Source organism: Mytilus californianus, unplaced genomic scaffold, assembly GCF_021869535.1.
Source record: "Mytilus californianus isolate M0D057914Y unplaced genomic scaffold, xbMytCali1.0.p SCAF_12, whole genome shotgun sequence".
NCBI classification, from domain to species: domain Eukaryota; kingdom Metazoa; phylum Mollusca; class Bivalvia; order Mytilida; family Mytilidae; genus Mytilus; species Mytilus californianus.
In genome coordinates this window covers 53,484,670-53,504,204 of record NW_026262604.1, presented here as the reverse complement: position 1 = coordinate 53,504,204, position 19,535 = coordinate 53,484,670, and the positions used below count along the sequence as shown (strand labels likewise).

General features: G+C 31.4%; 1 protein-coding gene across 1 annotated transcript; it reads left to right on the top strand.

Moving 5' to 3' along the window:
- Nucleotides 1-261: 261 nt before the first annotated feature.
- On the top strand, nucleotides 262-18,559 carry LOC127722014 (uncharacterized). Its single transcript, XM_052228871.1, has 9 exons — nucleotides 262-424; nucleotides 772-1,041; nucleotides 2,207-2,443; nucleotides 3,356-3,439; nucleotides 7,560-7,802; nucleotides 10,104-10,160; nucleotides 13,215-13,262; nucleotides 16,475-16,559; nucleotides 17,252-18,559. Exons 1-9 carry the CDS (start codon nucleotides 352-354, stop codon nucleotides 17,640-17,642), a joined length of 1,488 nt encoding a protein of 495 aa, XP_052084831.1. The 5' UTR covers nucleotides 262-351; the 3' UTR covers nucleotides 17,643-18,559.
- Nucleotides 18,560-19,535: the final 976 nt, after the last annotated feature.

Sequence of the window (19,535 nt, the reverse complement as noted above, 5' to 3'; positions counted from 1 at the left end):
GATCTTACACGATTACCTTTTACATTTCCGCATAATTATTTCATTCATATGTGACTTCGTAAAATTTTTCACCCAATGCATTTAAATATTTTATTTTTCAATTATCCTATTCTATATTTTACTAACCTTCTTTGCATTTGCTGGAGAAGCTACCTAATCTGCTTCAACAACAAAGTTACTTATCCCTTTCAGCATATACATGTTCAATATCGTGTGTTTATGTTGTGAATAATTTATCACATTAGACGTAGGCATGTATTTCCTACCACTTAATGAGTTATCAAGAATTAGATGAAAACTAAAACCGAAAGGAAGTAATTGAAATACAAACTTCTTCCCGTTTTCTGCAAAATGAACATACTATGTTCATTCTGTGTTATTATCATTTTGGTGAAATATGCTTTTGCAGAATATTCGACAGATGGTTCGTATTTTACATAATCTATTTTCAACGTTTTTGTGTTTAAAAATTATCATTGAGAAAAAATAATCTATTTACATTGCAAATCGCTTTTATTTCCATATATTAAGTATTAAAAAACAGTTACATATATCGTTCATGTTTCAAAAATCGAATACCATATCTAGATATAAATGTTTAATAACACAATGCATAACTAAGGCATTTGATTTTGATAGCAGAAAACTATATTTTCTAAGTCTGATTTGCAAATTTTATAGTTTACTTATAAATGCATAAACTCAACTTCATTTTAATGTACATTTTATTTCAAAATACATGTTGAATTTCTTGTTATATATTTTTTACAGGAGAAAAATGTATGTCCATCACGAGAAACAAGGAAATTAACAAATACAGTTATGGGCATATTAATTGCAAAGAAAATAAAAGCGTTTATATTGAACGAGTCTGGTTGGACATCAAACGCAACTGTGAATATCAACCATCTTCGTCAAATTCATTATTTGATGAAATATTAGTAATTCGATGTGATGCAATGTCTTCTTGCAAAGTGGAGTTCTATCGATCTTATCGATACAAAGAATATAAATACCTAAATGTACGTTTCCAGTGCAAAGGTAAACAATTAAACAGTTAAAACTGTTTGCATTTGAGTAAGATACATTTTGTTGGATAACAGTTATTTGTTAAGTTTATTTTCAAGCAGTATTGACAATCTAGAGCATGTTATAGAAATTTATCTATGTAATGTGCATCTGCTGTTCTCTTTTAAGAACGCAGTTTGCTAGATACTTACATTTTCTGGATTATTTTCATGTTATGCATGATCAGTTATAAATTAGTAATATCGTGTAAACAATTATATAGATTTTGTTAACTTAGTCAATTGGTATCAAAGGTGAACAACATTACACCGCCACTGGGAAAAGGGGGGGGGGTGTTTGTAAAGAAAACGCCTTTCTCTTAAGGATGGTCGCTCCTCTGTTTTAGAATAACAAGCTTTTTAAAAAGCTGATTAAAAGTTAATAAAATATGTAAAAGCAAAAAACTGTATGTCCTTTTTGTCATGATATAATCAATAGAAAATTTGGCAAAAAATGATTCTCTAAATTTTTCACATATTTAACATCGTTACCTTTTTTCTTTTAAAAACAATGAAAAGATAACAAGTAATAAAATTTTCAAAAATGGCATTTTAACCTATATGTAATAATATTCGGACAAAAAAGTAGGGGTTAGCGGGCAAACTTTTTATTGGCACTACATGGATAACACTAGAGGATTCCGAATATCTCACAAAAGGTAAAAACAATAGTAGCGGACATCCTTAAAGAACGATCTAAGGTATTAACGTGCAAAGAATGTAACACACACGAATCTTAGAGTATATAATATACAGTACGAGTCAAACTGCAGGTTTAAATTGTATGTGACCGTATTAATAAGGAATCATTTAATTGATGATTTTTTGTATTAACTACTTCAAAGTTGATGATCTACACTTATAAACCTATTTTGTTTGAAGTAACAACAATACTAAAGAACAATTTACTATACAATATATATTAAACGTGTATATTTTAACACACTTTGCAGCGATATATTTTGTTGCTACTAACTAAAGAACTATGAAAGAACTTCATGTCGTTAAAGCATAATATATTAAGTTTAGATAATCGGAAAAGAAAATATAATAATCGTTTATTTCTTTTGTATTGATTGTAGTTAACAAATAGTAAATTAATAAAATATGATAGACAATGTATACATTACAATATACAGATTGTCAACCAGTACATCGTAACACTACAGTAACAATAACTTGTCCAGTAAACAGTCTCATTGAGATTGATGATGTGTGGGATGATTACACTAACTGTCCAGCTTATAGATTTCCACAAAAAAATATGACAGAGAAAAAGAATAGAATACGTAACATTTGTACTAATGTGACTACATGTTCAGTTATATTCAACAACTATGACCATCAAGTGACCAGCATTTATTACCACTGTAAAGGTTTGTTCATGTTTTATATCACTATAATATGTATTGTTTATTGAAACGGCCAATTTATCTGAATAAGATCTTACATAGCATAAACTGTAAGTACTATTGTGATTCTGAGACGTTTTTTGATAGTTTTCAATATTATAAAAATAAGGAGATGTGGTATGATTGCCAATGATACAACTATCCACCAAAGTTCAAATGAAGTTGGTGTAAGCAATTATAGGCAACCGCACGGCCTTGTTTACAAATAAAAAAGACATCTTGAGAGCAAAATTACGCAGGTGTTTGGTAATGGACAGAAAGATGAAATGTTATCAAAAATAATACCAGAAATCGTTATTAAGATGTTTACATGGTCAAAATGTAAACTTTCAGTATTAAGAGCTTTATAACATTACGTCATAATATCTTAAGACGTCAAAGAATTTAATCGAGTCTTGCACTTATATCTTTTCAAAATTCTTGATCCGTTATTTTAGTTGGCAGCAATGTTTTACGTAGTTTCTTTGGTATAAATAACATTATAACAATATAACAAGTACTTTCAACAATGTGTTAATTACTCACGGTAAATAAAGCTGTATTATTTAGGACATACACTCTGATTGTTCTTGAAACCGATCTCTAACATCCGGTTTTCAATGTTCTATTGTTTATTGTCTGATTTATTTGATAACTAATTGACAATCTCGCAGTAAAATGTAGTATGTTTAAGAGGATATGAAAAAGACCGATAGCAAAATGACGCGTAATAGCACCGAAAACACTCACATCTTAGTATATAATTAGTAGACTTCAGCTTGTATGTTCTATTCGCCGAGAAATAGCATCATCTGCAAACTTTATCAATTCATAATTTACATATAAGTTCCAAAACACGCCCCACAATAAAACAAATTAAATTTCTCCGTTTTTCAGATGGAAATAATACATTACGTAATTCTAATAGTGGAAGCCATGTCATTACAACAAGTACTGAGAGCAATGTGGAAAATACTCACGGTATGTAAAGCTATATCAATTGGAATATACGTTGTCATTTCTCGTAATTAAACACATTTGATTCACTTCACCTGTGTTGAATGCTCTCTCCTAATCCTACAACAGACACAAACAAAAGATGATAATAATAGTTGTCAACAAGCTCGATTGCATATTGGGATTACAGGCCACGGATGGTCAACTGGGTTTCATTTCAATAACTTTATATTTTAAAAGTTGTCCTATTATTCTATCTCAGTTTCTTTTTTATAAATTGGTAATTATATATGAGATATAAGAGATATAGCGCAAATGACTGGCACATATTTTTCAATCACAATTATTAAAACTTACCAAGCGTGCTTCGCTCTTGGTAGATTTATATTTAGTGCAATAAAACTGTTTCCGGAAGTCTTATGAAGTGTTGATTGTATTTTTCACAAGTTATCATCTCTCTTATTTATGACCCAAATTGCACCAGTGTTGTTGAATTTTGAATCAATTATTTTGATATTTTAGATCATAATGCATGCTATTCTTGCGATTTTATAACCTTACTTTCAAGTGCCTTGAAATAAAACGATGGATATATCTTATTGTTGATTGAATAAAAATCACACTTAATAGATTTGGTGCGGCTGAAGCAGTTTTCTAGATTTACAGATGTACCTTTATCAGGAGTACTCAACCCTACAGTTTTTGTTTTTGTTATCACAATTAAATTATCTTTATTGCACTATATGCTGTTTGACAATTTACTTAGCTTACCGCATTTGGCTAAATTTCCCTGTGTATTAAATTATTAGATATCCAAAAAATATACATTATAAACAATATGGCAATAAAGAGATCGATGCTAGATTTAAAAAGAAAAAAGTTTCTTCTTTGTGATCCCCAGTATCTGGAAAAGAGACAATCTCGTTTTCAACAAAAATAAGTGATAAGGGGTTTTCATTCACGACACGAATTCCCCAGAATTATGAAGGTAAAACATGTAAAAGTGAGCCCTTTACTATCCAACAAAAGCTTACATCTCACTGCAAGTTAAGGGTGGTCCTTTGCATCGGAAGTCTTTATCTGTTTTCTTCATAATATTTAACAGTATTGAGCTTGTCTTCAGCAAATCTATCTGTGTTAGAGTTAAAAATCCATTTTAAGAAAAAAAATATATTATTATCGTTCAAATTATCTTCAAGTGTCAAGGTGAAATTAAATAAATAGATATCATTCTCGATATTTCAAACATGACACTCAAACTGCTTACACTTCCTTCTTGATATACTATGTTAACTGTGGCGTGAGTGTTTTTTTCCTGTTACTAATTTTTCTTTTAAGTATAGGGTTAAAAACTAATACAAATAAGGAAGCTAATCATCAAATTTGATATATTTTTAATTTTGTGTTTCAAAAATGTGCTTAGAGATTTTTTAATATTCTTTTTTAAATATTTGGGATATTATATAGCTTAGATAAATATTTGACCAAGGGTTGATCAATTGTATATACTTTCTCAATATTCCTAATTAAAAATAAATTAAAAATCACTGGATTTATTTACTTACACAAATTACTTAAAACGTAATATAAATAGTTATTTTTTTTTTATCTCTAACACAATAGTTATGTTTACTACATAGTAAATATCGAGTGCAAACAGAGAGCAGACTACTGTCTTTTCTTTAATGGGAAAATGATGTTGAGATTTCAAAATGTAGACAAATTCTAATCCAAATTTTAGGCTTCCATTATAATGTAATTTAAGGGGAATGACGTATGGGTTAGATTTATTGTTTTATGTGTATTACCTGTGAGTTGACATCCTTCCAAATAATACTTTTTGTACACAAACAATTCCAACTACAGATTGTGTTTTAATAAGAAAGGTCTTTGAGAGTATCCCAATCAGATAGTAACGCAACGATACAAATAATCTGGAGACACCCAAAGAGCAGCATACACCCTTCAACAATTGTCAAGTTTTTATACGTCTTATTCCTTTGTTTAAGAATATACACAATGTGAAACATTAAACATATGCCATCAGATATGTGCCATCATCAATTATAAATTCCTCAAAAAACAAAACAAGTCAAATAAATAAAATTCAAACATAACCAAAAAGTAAAATAAAAAAATACCGAACTACAAGGAAAATTCAGAAAGAAAGTCCTTTATAGCATGGCAAAATCAAAAGCTCTAAAAAACATCAAACGAATGGAAAACTACTGTCATATTGCTGACTGCGTGCAGGCATTACTTTGTGTAGAAAATGTTGGATTAAAGCAAGATTCAACACTTTTTTACTGGTACAGGAATATGTTGCTTTAATATCTTAATATCTCATTTGTAATTCTAAATCAATGCGAATGGTACTATTTGATATACATATAAGAAAATTCAACAAAACTCAGTTAGCGATATGATATAGAATGGAAATTAAAATACAAGCAAACTTATAAAAGCAATACTTTATCGTATGCATAAATGCTCGCGGTTATTGAAAGAATGTTCAGAGTACTTGACTTGCTGCCGTCCTAATTTTTTGTATCAGAAAATATCAGACTCCCCATTGCAGAAAATGTCTTTATTTCCTTATTTCTTTTCTGTTCTGTATGAGCAAATATGACCGATAACATAAAGGTTTTAAGTATGATCTTGTAGCGATCACAATACTTTTGAAATTTAATTCCCTGCCGTCTTAATTTTTTGTATCAGAAAATAACAGACTCAACCTATTACATAGACTATCTTTAATTCCTTATTTTGTTCTGCTCTGTTTGAGAAAAATATATATGATTTTGTAAAGACCACAACACGTTTTAAACTTGTTGTGTAATGCACATGTAGTTATTAGAAAAAAACACTTAAACATGTATACTAAAAACTATTAGGTAGGTATACTTTTAGCATAAGTATCAGACGTAGTATATGGACAATCGTTTAATAAATATCTCAATTAAAAGACATCTTAACATACATATCCAATATATCATGTATATGTTAATTAGAACGATACGTCAGATACTTGCTTGCATTAAGTAAAAATGGTGTCGCTTATTTTGCTCTAATTCTAAATAATAAATGCTTTTGTTTTTATTTAATTCCATTATCTTTTTTTCTAATTTTTCTTGAACCGCGTCGATGTTTTTGTGATAGTGTATTCGCCTCTAACGCGGGAATTCGTTGGTTCGAATCATGGCCGCATCAAATCAAAGATTTGACGATCAGCATTTGCTGCTTCTCTGCTTAGATCGTTTCATTACGAAATAAGAGCAATGACTGGTCGCCTGAGAGTCAGAATAAGGAGTGAAAGTAGGGTACCGTGTCTTCCATTGAACTGTAACCTTGTGAACTAGATCGATATAAATCAGTGTGTCGGTCTAGTAAAAATCTAAATTTAAATTGATATCTTTTTTGTCTTGAATGTGCAATTATTTTTTCATGTGACGCTAAACAGCCATACATCCGAAAATCCAATTCTAAATTTATAAACTATTTATTTATTCCATATTTTTATATATGGTTAGTTATCGTTTTCCAATGGTAACTCCGATTTTAAAATTCCCTTGCCCATAATGACAAATATCTTCCACAACAATCTGTATGATAATGTAAATGTCACGAAAGAATTATTTCACTTTTACTATCAGGAACCCTTGTTTCAATAGCTTCCTTTAAATGCCTGTTGAAATTATATTGGTTTTGAGATATTTCGGTTAAGAAAAGAAATCTCCATCGTCTTATGGGAAGTGCACTACGTTAACCGACCTTATACGGAATTTAAAAAGACCATAGAGTAGACTATACCAATAGTAATGATTAATGATTTTGTGAACTGGTTTTGATGGATTTTATAAGAAAAATATCAAAATCAGGACTCGGTCGCAAATATTGGAAATGTTCATGTTAAACATAATTGCTTATCATAAAGACTAATATCAAAGGTAAACTAGAGTTTCTCTATAATTTTAATACAAATGGGGAATTGATATCAGGTAGTATGTGTTTTGTATATTTTGTTGCAGGCCGTATGATGACCCATAGTGACTTACATCTACGTCATTTGGTCTCTAATGGACATTTGTTTCATTGAAAATCATATCACATCTCATTATGTTTACACAATTTTTTACGTTTGCAGGTGAAACATGCTTATCTATCAAGCGTAACAGCCAAGATCAACTTACATGTCAAGAAAAAAAATATGTATCCATAAAGAGAGCTTGGTTAGACCAACAAAAACGTTGCAGTTTTCGAACATCTTCAAAAACTCTATTATTCAATAGGAAATTGGAAAACTGTAATGGAGTTGCTATATGTAATGTGCCATTCTTTTCATTTTCAAAAAAGTATTCGTACCTCAATATACTGTTTTACTGTAAAGGTAAGACAAACAATCAAGAAATCTAGAAAAGTCCTTCGGACGCACAAAACTTTTAAAGTGCTATTTTTGTTTTTAGATTTTTTTTTTTTTTTTTTTTTTTTTTTTTGCATTATAAGTTTAAAAAAATCACTCTATCTTACAAAATTGAATAGATATCATTTTGTTTCTCGGAATCATTAAAAAGGTGTACAAACACACCAACATAAATCTAAATGATCATAAGACATCTAGCGGAAACATCAATGAGATGCAAGACCAAATACCAAAGCTCTAGATTAACACAAATCTATATACACAAAATGTTTTAAATTTTCATTTTAAATCAATATAAATTTTTCGCTCCCTTTTATTTGATGATATTGAGAATGAATTTCCAATTTCATCATGTGTCACAGTTAACATAAATACAAGGTAATAGATGTGTCAAAATTGTTTTCGAATGAAAATGACTTCTAATTTTTTCTTTATATATATATATATAAATTGTGGTTTTTATCCAACGCAATCATAGGTTTGAACGTTGTTTTCAATTTAGACTTGTTTTTATTTTTTCGTTTGGGCTTGTATTATATTTGCCTTCGGGTTTATACAATCCGTTCATCCTATTTCGACTCTTCAAAATTGAAGAGTCAATCCTAAATTGAGGTAAATTATATGGACTTCCAAAGACCGTTTCGATTCCTAACATCACTGAAGAGACATTAATTGTCGAAATCCAGATTTGGTGTATCACTTTTGCACCTTATGTTTGCGGTATACTATCTTTTCCGCAAGTTTATTGTTTTCTGTTTGGTATTTAATTAATAATTAAGATCCATTTTGTTACATCTGGTGATCCGTTTATTTGGCAGTCGCCATGGCAGTCAGTAGGGTTTAAGAACATCTGTTGTTCAACATGCTAGTCAAATGCGTTTTGTTGAAATATACTTTTTCACCTTTTTGGTCTCTTGGAAAATGTTGTTTGTGCTGTACTTAGACCCCACTACTAAAAAATTTGTTTTGCATGCACACGTATAAAAATTGCGGTTTTCATCCAACGCAATCATAGGTTTGAACGTTGTTTTCAATTTAGACTTGTTTATATTTTTTGTTTTGGCTTGTATTATATTTGCCTTCGGGTTTATATGATCCGTTCATCCTATTTTAACTCTTTCAAAATTCAAGAGTCTATCCTAAATTGAGGTAAATTATATGGCCTTCCAAATACCGTTTCGATTCCTAACATCACTGAAGAGACATTAATTGTCGAAATCCGGATATAGTGTACAAATTTTTGCACCTCATGTTTGCGGTATACCATCTTTTCCGCAAGTTTATTGTTTTCTGTTTGGTAAAAAATTAAAGATCTATGTTGTTACATCTTGTGATCCGTTTATTTGGTAATCGCCAATGGCAGTCAGCAGGGTTTAAGAACATCAATTGTTCGACCTGCTAGTCAAATGCGTTTTGTTAAAATATACTTTTTCACCTTTTTGGTCTTTTGGAAAATGTTGTTTGTGCTGTAATTAGACCCCTCTACCAAAAAATTTTTTTTGCATGCACACGTATAAAAATTGCGGTTTTTATCCAATGCAATCATAGGTTTGAACGTTGTTTTCAATTTAGACTTGTATATATATATATATATATATATATATATATATATATATATATATATATATATATATATGTAGATATAATTTGGTATACAAATAGGGAGATGTGGTATAATTGTCAATGAGACAACTATCCACCAAAGTTCAAAGGAAGTTGATGGAAACAGTTACAGGCAACCGTACGGCCTTCAGCAATGAGTTTATATTTAAAGTGTACGAATATTTGAATTTTAAGAAAAATTGTGAAGTAATTATTTGTAAACAAATTCACAATCAGTCGCTTTCATTTAATGTATTTCTTATGAATATTACGGTAAATATAATCATAAATCGAAGAGACACCAACTCTAAAAGAGAGGCGAAGATACCAAAGGGACATTCAAACTCATAAGTCGAAAATGAACTGACAACACCATGGCTAAAAAAGAAAAAGTCCAACAGACAAACAATAGTACACAAATCACAGCATAGAAAACTAAAGACTGAGCAACTCGAACCCAACTAAAAACTGGGGGTGATCTCAAAAAGACAAACATCCTAGGACAGCGTTTTATCCTGAAAAAAAAATCAATCGTTCGTAATCGAGAGAAAGTGCAGCAAGTGATGAGTACAATGAGAAAATAAACCAGAAAAATAAATGTTAAAAATCCTTTGTGTTTTGATACTTTTATTTGTTTGAAAATCGATTTCTTATTACTTGTTTCAGTAGGCAAAAACACACAAGGCAATGATGATGGTAATATAGGATTTTCGACAGAAACTGGTAGGTTAATTAATTTGTCTAAAACGTATTACAAGATTGCAGTAATGACAAGTTTCTGGGTTTTTGCGGTTATCAGGGCCTATAAAAGGCAACAATTCACAAAAATTCAAATATTTAGACACATTTTCTCTTTGCTACCCTAAAATACTAATTTTGAATAACCAGTTATAATGTATCATAATTGCGTGTGCATCAGTCAAAATGCATAGTAACATCGATGCTAAAATAAGGGTAATGAGAACAAGTCCCAGCAGTACAATGATCTTAAACACTTTCACTGTTTGCAAAACTAATTGTCATATTAAAATCAACCAGATAAATCGTATTTTTTGCTTCACAAATGTAGTGTTCTGTAACAAGCACATACAAATATACATGTGTCCAGTGGATTTTTTTCTGGGTTTCAGCTTATATTCAGTTTATATTTAAAATTAAAATACATGACGAATCAACAAACCATGTGCCTTTAATAAAAAAAATGTCATTAATTCCAATTATACCAATCCCGAACAAAACATTTATGAGTTAACAATTCTGACCGTGTACCAAAGATCCGTTTGAAATCAAGTGATCTGGAAGGGAATGCACGTGGCAAGTAATACAATTATGACAAGTGATGTAACTATCAACGAAACGCGGAAGGGATTGGGCTACGACAAGTCGATTATAATAGCAAAATAATAAAAGACTGAATTCAGATTCTGATTAGAAACGTTCGGTACACTAAGTTAATAAAATTCAGTTGACCAACCCGACTTATTCTTTACCGTATGCAGTCTCTGTTTACAGTAGTTGATGAGATTATAGACATCAGGAATCTGATGTTCAGTAGTTGTCGTTTGTTGATGTGGTTCATAGGTGTTTCTCGTTTCTCGTTTTTTATATAGATTAGACCGTTGGTTTTTCCCGTTTGAATGGTTTTACACTAGTAATTTTTGGGGCCCTTTATAGCTTACTGTTCGGTGTGAGCCAAGGCTCCGTCTTGAAGACCGTACTGTGACCTATAATGGTTTACTTTTATTAATTTTGACTTGGATGGAGAGTTGTCGCATTGGCACTCATACCACATCTTCTTATATCTATAGATCACATATGTGTTCATAATGTAAAAAAATGCCACATATGTAACTGAACTCGTTTTGATTTATATTCCGCCTGTTTTTTTCATTTTTGGTATATTCACTTTGAGTACAAATACATTATAAAGGAATCTTGAATATTGATTATTTTGAAGTGATACTTTTTTTCTAAAGTACTAAAACATTGTTTTTTTCATCAGAGACCGTTCAGAACTTATTTCGTACCGCGAGTGATTTCATAATTTATAGTGACTGACCTTTGTAAACTAATGTGTAGACTATTGATTTTATTTGTGCATGATGGGTATCTGTACTTTTGTGTTTAATTATTACGAAGGACCAAAAATGGAGACTGAATACACAATCATAAAGTGTCATATCGAAAAAAAAGGCACACTGTTCGTTGTATCTAGTTTACACAAATCTCATACCATATTTCATGCATTCCAAATTTATGACGACACACTTGACCTCGGATGAGTCGAACCTCGGATGAATCGAATACTTTGGTCCGGTCCCTTCGACTCCGACACAACGAGGTTCGATTGTATTTTGTTTTTATTTTGGTTATTAAGGTCTTTCCTTTTTCAAAAGGGAAAGACCTTACTGTATTTCTTCTGTTTATTAATATTAAGGTCTTTCCTTTTCCAATTTTCTGATTATTATTATTATTATTATTCTTTTTGTTCCGCCAAACTTTGACAAAATTTCCCTCCGTAACCGTAAGCCATGTCGCTTTCAGGTTCACACTTTGTATCGGTGTCACAAATACCTATCCGGAACTCACCCTGTGAGTCGTAAAATTTTGTCGGTCCGGAGTAATCCCTCCGAAACCAAAAAACCTTGTTATCATTCAAACACCGTAACCGTAATCGGTAGAAAAAAACCGAAGGGTGAAATTTGTTCAGGACCAAACCCCGGTTCTTCGTTACATTTGGATCGAAAAGATTCAACGACTCATTGGTAGGGTTATGCCCATATGAAAATTAACCGGTGTCGGTTGGCAACCGAAACTCAGAAACCGTAAGTCGTAGACACCTAGGATCTTCACCAATGATCATCAATTCATGTAACTTTAAAAAATGCCTCAAGGTCAAATTTGTATGTTGACCTTGACCTTTGACCTTACACCTTGTTATGGGATAATCTCGGAAACCATTATACTTACAGAAGTTTTGGATAGTGGAAAATGTTTGGGTCATTACGGCACAACTTTGTTACATTTTGACCGAAGAGATTTGACCTTTCTGTAAGGGGCATAAACCCTGTTTTAAGTTTCTAAAAAGAGAAAATCAGCTTTTACTATATAACCAAAGGTCCTAGACCCATGGGGTCTTAAGCAATGACATTGGGGACTAATGACCTTGACAAAGGTCAAAAGGTCAAAGGTCAAGGTCATGTCCCAGGTAGCGAATTACTTGTTTTTGACCTTTTCTTAGGGATTTTTAGTGTGTTTTAAAGCTTTTGAGGTTGACCTTGACCTTTGACCTTAAAACTTATTTATTGGATATCTCAAAAACGATAATATTTACAGAAATAGTCAATAGTGAAAAATAATTGGGACATAAAGGCGCAACTTTTTTACATTTTGACCGAAAAGATTTGACCTATCCGTAAGGGGGCATAACCCCTGTAAACTGTTTTAGAAAAGACAAAATAAGCTTTAACTCATGAACCAAAGGTCCTAGACCCATGGGGTCTTTTGTTATGACATCGTGGACCAATGACCTTGACAAAGGTCATATGGTCAAAAGTCAAGGTCATGTCCCAAATTCCGAATTATGTGTTTTTGGCCATATTTTAAGAGTTTTGTGTGTGTTTTAGAGCTTTGCAATGCATTATCCGCTTATTTAAACATATATTTTACATAATAAAAAGGAAAGACCTCTCAATTGTTCAAGAACAATTGACATTTTAATTCTTATTTTATTTTGTTTGTTTGATATTGTTTGTTTGATTTTATATTCTATTTCAGATGCAACTAGCAAACCAAGTGAGAACAGAACTACGGACTATCATCATGGTGGGTAAATTTATTGATTTTATGTTTTTATGTCATGTAGATCATCAGCTCAGTAGTCGGGGCTTCGGTTTTGACATAATTTAAAACACATTTTTCTACAAGTTCCACTTAATAAATAAAAATATGTTTTTTAGAAAATCAAGTTCCATCTACCTCTGGCAAAATTCAACTTGAACGAAATTGACTACACTTTCTTGGTACTTTAAGTCATATATATCTTAATGGTTAATCGTTTTTTTACATCGCAGGCATTGCATCCAAATCATTAGATTAGAACGTTCCTAATGAGAGTAAATTTGAAGAAACGATGTGGACGCATAAATCTATAGTTTTTTTTTATACGTTGAACTGCGAAGATAAGGTCTTGTTTGTTTTTGTTTTTGCTATGCTATTTGTTTGTTTTTGTTCTGTTTATAATTAGATTTTTGAAAGAAACTTTCTCAGCAAACTATATAATTTACATGAATTCGTGCATATGAAAAGCAATTTGTCTATTCATTTCACACATCATACAATGTAAATTTTGTATGTTAACATAGTTAGCACTTGAGCTGGCATTTCAGTAACTGCTAGTAGTCCTTTGTTAATTTATGTTGATTATTGTCATTTTGATAAGTTTCTTCTGTTACCTATTCTAACATCGAACTCGGACTTCTTTTAAACTGAATATTTTACTGTGCGTATTGCTCTGTGTTTGTTTATTCCACATTGGCTAGAGGTATAGGTAAGGGTTGAGATCTCACAAAATCATTTTAGCCCCGCCGCTTTTCTGCGCCTGTCCTAAGTCAGAAACCTCTAGCTTTTCTTAGATTTGATTTTTTTTTTTTTTTTTGGTTAATTTATATCTTTCGGAGTTTAATATGACGTCTATTTCACTGAACCAGTATACGTTATTGTTTAGGGGCCAGCTGAAGCCCGCCGCCGGGTACGGGATTTTCTCGCTGTGTTGAAGAACCATTGGTGGCCTTTGGCTGTTTTCTGCTCTTTGGTCGAGTTGTTGTGATCTTTGATGTATTCCCTGTTTCCTTTCTCAATTTTATTTCGTATTATTTGATTGCTGTATAACCCGCTTTATGACATCACATTTATGAATTCTTACATATATTCTTGTGATTTTATTGTCGAACTGGAATCAAAGATCTTTTATTTGTTTTCAAAATTGATTCATATGTATATAATTCTATTTATTCGGGCTTTCTCTCACACTTATATACAGTCTTCGTACACCATTTAATTAATGAGGGAGTCGATCGAATTTAACGTTAGAAAACGATATTTAGATTAAATTCTACTTTATTACGTTTTTATCCGAGTTTGCCTGGTGTATATATCACAAACATAATACTACTTTAGTTTGTAAGTTCGTTGGGAAAGAATACTTGCATTATCATACATGACATTTGACGTTAATAGGGTAAAAACCAGGATAGATAAAAGTTTCACCTGACGTTATCTAAACAGTCGTGTCGGTGCGTCCTCACATTGAATTTAGGGTTTATTTCATTTGATTTATAAATATTTGTACTTCTTTTCATTTTTTCTAATTTTGGATGCGGTATGGGATGCTTTGAACGTTATATGTTTGCTTTGTTAAAGCACTGTTTTCACGTCACCAATATATAGTTATAGCCAGTAATACAAATAAAGCAAGTTTAATCACAAATCAAAACAAATCAAACCACCAAATTTTCATGAGGTTTGATAAGATATACGGAATATAGGAATACTAGTAGTTTACAAGAACTATTATTGCACCTTGGGTAAATTAGTTATGTTGTGGTTGGTTAAATGCAGTTACAGGTTAAATGCAGTTACAGGATGCCCTATTTATCAGTAGCGGGTAAGAATATTTTAAAAGGTTATCATGACGTTACGTTTATTATTATTGGTATTGAATTTCATTTTTTATTTTTATACAAAACTTGGTAGGAAACGTTCCGTGTGCAATAAATTGGTTATACAGTTCGCAACCGACCCCTCTACGGAACCATAGAGGTTAGTAAAATCAATAGGGGATTCAACCTCTCTATTTTACTTGCCCTCTATGGATCTGTAGGGGGTCAGAAGCAAGGCATATAACTTATAATTAAAACCCTGGTAAAAAAGAAAACCCAAACGAAAAACACGAGTTTCAGAGCTTAATTTAAATCATGCAAATTTTACAAAATATAAATGGAAGATAATCATCGAACTTTAGAAAAAGGAATAGACTGCAGTAAAGCATATGTTCAAAGTAAAACAATCTTCATTGGAATTCAATTAAGGCAGAAAGTAAGGATGTTAACCGGCTTTTAATAACATTTTTGAATACATTAAATCTTCGATAACACCTGTATAAATAGGCGTAACCGTTTCTGTAAATCGAAAAGCAAATCGGCATTTAACAATGACTTTAGACATGTAAAGCACCATCACCAATTGATATTCTTAATATCCCGTCTCATAACCTTTCTGTAGTAATATAAATTATGTATGACATAATGCATTATTGTAAATTATGTTGAGTCCTTATATGAAGCACAGCTTATCTTTGTTTTTCGTATTATTGTTTTTCTTTTAAGTCTCTCGGTTATAAACATCTGGATGTGTTATCTGCAATATTCGTCGTAGCATTACTGTAAATTCAGAAATTATTGCGAGGTTTTTATCAATGCGAATAATGCGAGTGGATGAAGATCGCAATAATAAGAACTCGCATTCTGATATCTTATACTTATATCTGTATGCAGATTGTCCTAAAATCGCAATAATTAATCTTGCATTTTAGTCCATCCTTCAACAATCGCAAAAATAAATGCACGCAATAATTTCTGAATTTACAGTATATGATATTACCCTGAAAAACAAATTCTGAAATATTACACAAATCGTTATCACTTATAACAATATTTCCCAACATAATGGGCGTTGTTCATTTAAAATTATGCAAACGACTCGCCTTGTCAAAAGACCCCTCACATGCTTCAGTGTATGTCGGTATAATGAATCATTATTGAATATTAAACCTACCTCATTGCAATAAATACAAACTATTAAAATTATTGATTGTGACATAAAATCCTTCCTTAACAGTTGTTTTCTTCAGTTTGTTTGTATTGCATATTGTTTTTTTTTCTTTCATTTCAGCACGTTGCGTTTATACCATTGCATAACCTATAAAATATTTGTCCTGACATGTTTATGATGTTTATATGTATTTCAACGTTTTACAGACGGTCCCAAATATGCTGTCATTATTGGAGGAATAGCAGGAGTTTTACTCATCATATGTATTATAGTTGGAGTTTTTCTTTTAAGGTACGAGTATGTGGTATAGATAATTGACATAATTCCGAAACAAACCTTTAATAGATAAAAGATTGGTAAACAAAGAACACAAAGAATAAGCAATACATTGGCAATAATACCGGGTAGAATTTGTGACTTATGGTGATTAGGGCTGGTAATTATTACCATCACATGAATACAAGACCTTATTTTATCATCATAGAATTTATCAAATGAATGATTTAAATATATTGATGAAAACGGATAATAAAACGATGCACCTTTGTCATATTTGACACTGATGATAGAGAAAAGAATGAACACAGTAAATGAGTTGATTATTCACTGAACTCAATGTGACTGGCGACACTTAATTGTCTCATTTAGTGGTAGAACATATAAAATTATTTTGTATAGTTTTGAAGCTGTAAAAAGAAACAAATATTACGAAAAAGATCAACACTTTTTTAAACTGTCTAAGACGTAAAAGGAATGATAAAACCAAGAATTTAACTCCAACTGTTTCGGTTCTTTTACATCCTTTGCTTTCAAATATTTAGCTTTTAGCGTTCTTGGTGAAAGTCAATCCGGAGAACCGATTCGACTGCATGTAATTTATAACGTGTTGTATTCAGTTTTACATCAATATATTTAATAAAAATGGTTTAAAAATATATGTATATGTAATGGCAGATTAATAACAAATAACATTTCTTTTCCAGAAGACGTTATGGATCACGGAATACACAGAAGCCTTCAAGGAACCAATTGTCGACAGAATTGAATCCAACATATGATCCTACTCATGGTCAACCAGAACCAGATAATAATCAACCAGCTCATCTGATGAGTTCACCTGACGAAATACATATGTCAACATCCCAGGCAGTAAATTTAGATAACACAACTGATACGTCAAATACGTATTCACATATTCGGAACACCACAGAAGACTCTGACGTTATGTATGATCATACAGTACGTCATGCGGTCCATAACACATGCGACGGTGATTACGGAATTGCACACAGGAGAATTACAGAGGATGACTACGATGTGTCTGGGAACTTTCGTCAGTCACCAGGAAACAATGCAGACCCTGTTTACAACTAACAAGATATCCAATTTATGCATTTGGTAGTTTATGACTCTAATGACATGTCGTTAGTCAACCGCTGACAATGTTTCTTTCTGACTTTGAAAAATCACATGAATATGTGCCGGATACAAAATAGTTTTTTTGGGGTGAAAGTTCAGTCTTTTGTTCAAATATAACTATATGACATTACTATGTGTAGGTCTAGTTCGAATAAAAGATTGAACATGGAGAATTAATTCATATAAAAATGCGGATATGTAGTATGATTGCCATTGTGAATCAAACAACCAACAAGAGTTAAAATGGAGTGGTGGTAAGCAACAATATGCCACGTTACGACCTTCAGCAATTATAAAAACCCATTTCGTATTGTCGGCTTTTGAAAAAGGCACCGGAATAAGAAATGTTAAACAATTCAAACGAAAAAACTAACGGCCTACGTTATAAGAAAATAATTAAAGAAAACAAATATGTCAGACATGAACCAACGACAACGAATGTTCTACAAGCTCTTGATTAGGGACAGGCACATGCAGTGTGTGGTGGGGTTAAAAATGTTTATAAGCGCTCAACCCTCCACTAACCTGGGTCAGTAGTGTAACACCATAAAATAAGAACAAACTGTAAAAGTGATTACGTCAAAGAAAAAAATATTGTTTTTGGTGCATGATATTGCCGGTGATATAAATATAATATTGAGCCATAGAAATCTTGTAATACAAATTAGAAACTTGGGGTATATCGAATAGTATGTTTATACAATAAAAAAAAATATTATGTATGTAAATCAAGATAGAAAAAATTATGATCGGGGATTTCTCACGGTGAAATATCATGATAAAAGAATTAAAAATATATAGTAATATATGTAATAGTGTCTTGTTTTCATACTTGGGATTGTCTTTCTCATCAAACAACTGGTTAATAAGAATGTCGGCAAAATGAAAACCTTTACATGTTTTTACATGTTGGACATTACAATATTGTATTCTTTTTGCCGAAATAGACAACAAATGATCTCATTACAAAACTTAATCTCAATTACTACACAATAACATAAGATAACTATATTATTATACGTTATCCGTGTTAATTATATGATGTCCTTTGCATGCAAACGTAGTTATGTTATATATAATATAAAAATAAGGACGTGGTATGATTGCTAATGAGACAAATATCCACCAGTTAAGACACATTCTTAAAACATAATCCTCATAAAATCAGGTATCGATACGGTTACTAAACAGACTATTCAAAAATCGTATTGAAACCATTGATATATACAAATAAGAAGATATGGTATGATTGCAAATGAGATAAGTCTCCACCAGAGACCAAATGACATTTCAAATACATTGAGTCAGAGACTAATCGCAAATAGATTTTACTTATTGGAATTTTGAAGGACAGAACTTTATTTTTTTTTTCAGAAATTACAAAACAGCCATTGTCTAGGTTGTCTTTGCGACAAAGATTTAGAACTTGCATTGAACAAAAACTATTATAAAATTTTCCAAGTTAAAAGTGCATTTGAACTGTGCAGTATATCTGAGGCAGTTAATTAATTGCACAGTTACTTCCTTCACTTTATTTGATACCTACACTACATAAGTGTCCTTACAAACAACGGTATATTGCTGGGTCTTCCTAGTGCTGCACGAAACCTCTTTCTAAATCATTAACATCAACTTGGCTTCAAAGTTATTGTGAAACTACCTATTCTAGAGGTGGCGTGAATCAGATGTAGATACTAAAATATTTCAAAGATCTTTAAGAGTACATACAATATAAAACTCTTTCATCTTGCAATAGTAATAAAAATTTTCTACACTTTATACATTCAAGTATTCCACATTCCAAACTAAAAATACAAATTGAAAGAGTTGGTCCTGCTCAGTTTCAAA